General features: G+C 38.1%; 1 protein-coding gene across 5 annotated transcripts in view; it reads right to left on the bottom strand.

Moving 5' to 3' along the window:
* Window positions 1–5,271, bottom strand: part of SLC26A5 (solute carrier family 26 member 5) — a 44,984-nt gene that overhangs the window by 12,636 nt on the left and 27,077 nt on the right. For all 5 annotated transcript variants that reach the window (XR_896165.2, XR_896166.2, XR_002781580.1 and 2 more), the window contains exons 7-8: window positions 3,647–3,799; window positions 1,136–1,218 (exon numbers count right to left, since the gene is read on the bottom strand). Coding sequence is in view for 2 of the 5 variants with exons in the window: in XM_011365195.2 (XP_011363497.1) it covers window positions 1,136–1,218; window positions 3,647–3,799 (236 nt within the window). In the remaining 3 variants the exon portion in view is untranslated. The remainder of the gene's footprint in view (window positions 1–1,135; window positions 1,219–3,646; window positions 3,800–5,271) is intronic.

The raw sequence follows: 5,271 nt of genomic DNA, 5'->3' as shown, positions 1-5,271 counted from the left end.
TATATTTTAAACTAGAAATCTCGTTGAAATAATGAGACACAGAACTTTTAATTAACGTGTCTTGAACACTTACTGTGTGTGCCAGGTGCTACACTGCTTTACGTGCATTATCTCCTGTAACGCTCATAACAACCCTTGAAATTTGTATTAATTCCCATGCTTACCTGGCAAGAGAGGAAACTGAGGCTTTGAGAGGATAAGTGCCTTGACCAAGGTCACATAGCTAGTAAGTGGCAGGTCAGATTTAGGTCTTTTTGTTCTTAATTCCTATGTCACTCAAGGAGAGATTTTAAAAACCAATAAGGGCTAAACAACAGGAAATAAAACAAAAAAACTATATGCCACTGTTGGTAGAATTATAAAATGGTGCAACCACTATGGAAAACAGTAGAGAGGTTCTTCAAAAAGTTAAAAATAGAACTATCAGATGATCCAGTCATCTCACTTCATATTCAAAATAACTGAAAGTAGGGTCTCGAAGAGATATCTGTGCACTCACGTTCATAGCAACACTGGTTCCAATAACTAAGAGGTAAAAGCAACTGAAATGTCCACTGATGGATGAATGGATACACAAAATATGGTAAATACAAACTGTGGAATTTTACTCAGCTTTAAAAAGAAGGAAATCCTGTTACATGCTACAACATGGATGAAATTTGAGGACATTATGCTACATAAAATAAGCCAGTCACAAAAAGACAAATGCTGTATGATTCCACTTTATATGAGGTACCTGTAGTGGCTAAACTCATAGAGACAAAAAGTAGAATGGTGGTCGCCAGGGGCTGGGGAGAAGGGAGAGTGGAGTGTTATTATTGAATGGGTATGGAGTTTCAGATTTGCAGGATGAAAAAGTTATGGAGATTCATTTCACAACAATGTGAATATATTTACCACTACTGAACTATACACTTAAAAATGATTAAAATGGTAAATTTTATGTTTTACCACAAAAAAATCCCACACATGCTAAAACAACAACAACAACAATAACAACAAAACCCTTAACCCTCAGCTATTTGATATGCAGAAAAAAGAGAATTTTTCATTGGAAGAATACTAACACAGGAGTTAGAAACAATAGATCCATTGATTATTCAAGTCACGCTGTTACTTAAAACTATTTTCTTACCCCAAAGGAAGTGTTCCAACAACATCCACATTGTATGATTCATGCAAGTTAAACCCAGCTGAAATGCCAGTTCCCATTACCACCTAAAACAGACACAAATCAAAACGTACTTTTATAGATGAAAATTAAAATGCCACAAGAATGAGTTTCAGTTTGTTAGCCAAGCCAAACCTATTCTCACTTTAACTTTTAGTTTTATAAGAAGAATTATAGTTAGCTTCCAACAATTCTAACTTCTCCTAACGACTCTATCCGCAAAATTAAAATGGACTCTAGGCTTGGAATTCTCTTTATTTTGGTCTGTTCTACGCTGAGGTGTGTGGCTAGTTGACTGCAAACAGAAGAGGCCATAAAACTTTTCAGGTGCTGGCTTTGCCTCTGGGGCAGGAAAATGAGTCTCTGGCCAAGGTGGCATGAGTAAAGGTCACTGAAATGTGTATTGTGAGGGTGGTGCAATGGCAGTGTATCATCATAAAGTGCATGTTTGGATTCGACAGCCCTCCTGCAGACCCTTCTTCCAGGACTGCTGCACCAAGCCTGGTCAGAGCGCCCTAGGGCTGTCTCCTCCCATTTCGGTCAGGATCAGAGTGAAAATGTCCATCACACACAGGTGTCACTGTACATACATCTTCCTGGATTGTCAGGGCATAGGTTTAGTTGGTGTGTAAAGTACAATCTTAGTGAGCTACAAGAAGAGAAAAATAACAAGATAGCATTTTTCTTTATTCTGAAGAACTATTGCTATAGAACTTTCTGGGTGGGTTATCTAGGAGAGAAGGAATTAGGGCTGGCCAGGAAGGGGAGCCAGTCCTTCCGGTGGTGGCAGCAGCAAGGAACCAATAAGGTAAACTTATTATGAGACACAGCAGCCTGAGAGACCAAGCTTATGGGTGCTTCTGGCCCCTTTGATGAAATGCCCCTTCTTTGTTGGTCACCATATGTTTGCCACCCTTAACTGTATTTGTTGTGTGTCTCATACTGGGGGAATGCCCAGAATATTTAAATTCACAGGATAAATATGGCTCAAGTGCCTGAAGCATCAACTTCAGAAGCGGTAAATAATTTAAACCACTGTTTTCCTATCAACACACCCAGATGTGTTATGAAATAGAAAGCAAAAGTCAAATACATTTTTATGATAAAAAAATTTTATGTTTAAAGGGAGGGATAATGACTCTGTCTCAAATTTTCCAGTATGGCTTCTCTTTCCCTTGCTCTAAGAAGAACTTAAAAGTAAAAAAAGCCCAGGGGAGAAGTTAAAAAACATTGATTTACTGTAATTGCAATATAGAATTCTGGAAAACATTGCCCTGGGAAACATGAAGAAACCTTTAAAGGGAACTTTGAAAATGGTCAGAGTTAGGAACTCAGTCAGGGAAGGTGATCTTTTACTTTATAATTAGAGCTTGCCTGTCTCCCTTGCCATGCAAATGAACTGAAAACCTTGTGCTCCTAGAGGAAACAGGAACTCTGTCCGTCCTAATGAGAGAACAGGCTTTGAAACTGCTAGAGACCAAGTCCTGTTGGGATGCAAAGGAGACCAAAGCAAGGAGAAGGATCAAAGAGATTGGCTTTCTTGAGAGCTATGATACCACCCAGCTGTTCTTGTGGAACTTTTGGCTAAATTTGGATCAGACACCTATAGGTTTTATTTCTTATCTTTATGGCTGCCAAATTGTGAACCAAGATGCCCCAGAGTGCCAAGGGGAACTCACCAGGACACTGTGGAATATAACTTTCAAGGGGAAACACAGTGACATCTGTCAGACACTGCAAACTTCTATTTTGAGGTAGTTCACAGTTTTTACTACATTCCTTTCGATCACATTATATCTTTGCAAAACTGGGCGTTCAGCTGTTTCTGTGGTAAAAAGCAGGTATCATGCAAAATCAAAGTGAACAGGAACGAAGGGAGCAGTGGCCATATGATTTCAAGGTTTGAAGAGCTGTGAAGTGCCCACTATAATAGTGGTTATTTAAGAACATAAATATATATTTCATTTTAATTTATGTGCATTATATTTACAAACAGTTCCTAAGTTGTTAGACATATATATGTATTAAGTTGTTTGGATCCAGCTACTTAATAAATGAAGCTGTTAGGTATTTCATTTGGCCTAGGAGTGCCAGGAATCGAGATAGTTTGGAACCTTTGTGTTTTGCTTTTTTCAAAATTGAAACAGCTTAATTTTTTTCAAGTTATTAAAGTTATATGTGTTCATTATAAGACAATTAGACAATAAAAACTTTGAAGAAGAAAAAATCTTCTCTAATCTCATCACTCACAGATAATTCATATTAAAATATTTATGGGTAGTTGTCACCTATATATTATAAATCATCTATGTCAATGTTCTAATGCTTTTTTTGTGTGTGTTGGTGTATCTGTAAACGTTCCCCTTGACAAATTCTAATGTTCTTTTGGCAGAACTGAGAGAAAAAAGGTCTAATTCCCTGCTCCTCCCCGTCCACTTCTAAATCCCTCACAGAAATAGCTGAAAGTTGACTTACCGCAAAGAACTCTAAAGGAATGGGTGCCGGCAATTTCTCTTTAAATCTCTCATTAAACTCCTTGCCACCCAACAGCAAACCAAAAACCATCAGCCCGACGCCTAGGGAACACACGTTGAGGTTTTTAACATTCTGCAATACAGCAACTGTACTCTGTAACACAGTGAACATTGGGTGTTTACATCAAGCAATAGCCCCCCGAACAAAGACATTCTAGTGCACGAATTCACACCAGCCATCCCATTACTGGACATTTCTAGTTAGAAGTTCTCAGGCTAAAACCTCTCTCTTTGTAGCTTCCACCAGTAGGAGGCATTTTTACCTGGTCATACAACTTGAAAGTTGGAATTCTTACCCAGCAATCTTACTGTGTTCTTTGATATGCTAATGTGTCAATGTAGTATTATAAAATTCAGAAAAGTAATCCTTATACTGAGTCTTGAGCATCAGGAAAGGATTAAGAGTTGATGTCAACAAAATAATCCAAAGATAAACACACAGAAAAGCTTTCAGGGCTGAAAGAGAGAGAAATCATTGTTGGTAGATGAAAGAGGAATCTGGCGTGCTTTGAAGGCAAGAGAGTGCTGAAGTTTGGAAAGATACCCAGGAGAGTTAGAGAAGAAAGTTAGAGAAGAAGAGAGTTAGAGCCATTTAATCTATCCTAGGGTTGCAGTCTCAGCCCCCAAATACAATCAGTACTCCTCCGGACCCTGGGAAAGTAGGTCACCACTGAGCCAGGCTACACACCTTTCCTACCAATGCCTAGAGCGTACTCGGGGGCTCGTCGGCTCTATTTCTTCTGTGACAAGGCATTTAGAGAAATCTCAGAGTAAGAAGCATGTTACCTACCAGCTGTTATGGGAAATGAAGATTTTGGTTATTTGGGAATGTTTCTACCATTTGAGCCATTCTAATCTATCAAGGACACAATTTCAATGTCTCTTCCTAGACTCCTACTCTAAAGGTCTCCGTATTCGACTTTCATAAGAAGCCTGTGCCTTTTCTTCATATCACTGAACACAATTTGTAGTTTACTACATATTTATGCAGTTAATGGTTTCCCACCTGTCTTCTCATTGGACTGTGAGCTCCAAGAGGGCAAGGGCCACACTTGCCCACTGATGTGCCCAGCACAGTGTCTGGCACCTAAGTACCTACAATGGCTATAGGTCCTTCTGTCCAAGAGGAGTTTTAGCAGCATCTCAGAAGTTATATTATGTAGCACTGTGACTGTCATTTGGTTCTAATTATTTCATAATTTCCTTTACTCATGGTTTCTTTAGAAGTTGTTTCTTGGTCTCTAAATGTATGGGGATTTTAAAGCTATATTTAGTTATTAAGTGCTAATTATAGTACACTGTGTGAAAAATATAAAAATTTTAGAATTTGTGATCAGTTTAAGTTTCAACATAATTGATTATTATCATTATTCCCTATGTGCTTACAAATAATTTATGTTTTCTCTGATTTGGGTGCAAGGGTCTATACACATTTTAGTAAACTGGATAACTGTGTTAGTTACATATTTTATAGATTAACTTACTTTTTTGCCTGCTTGAGTAAGCAGTTTTTGAGAGATAGGTTCTCTGAATGCCTTTAAATTATTTGTTAGTTCCCAAAGAGAA

Source organism: Pteropus vampyrus, unplaced genomic scaffold, assembly GCF_000151845.1.
Source record: "Pteropus vampyrus isolate Shadow unplaced genomic scaffold, Pvam_2.0 Scaffold107, whole genome shotgun sequence".
Taxonomy (NCBI): Eukaryota; Metazoa; Chordata; class Mammalia; order Chiroptera; family Pteropodidae; genus Pteropus; species Pteropus vampyrus.
The sequence above is the reverse complement of the archived record's forward strand: the minus strand, read 5'-3'. Positions and strand labels throughout refer to the sequence as shown.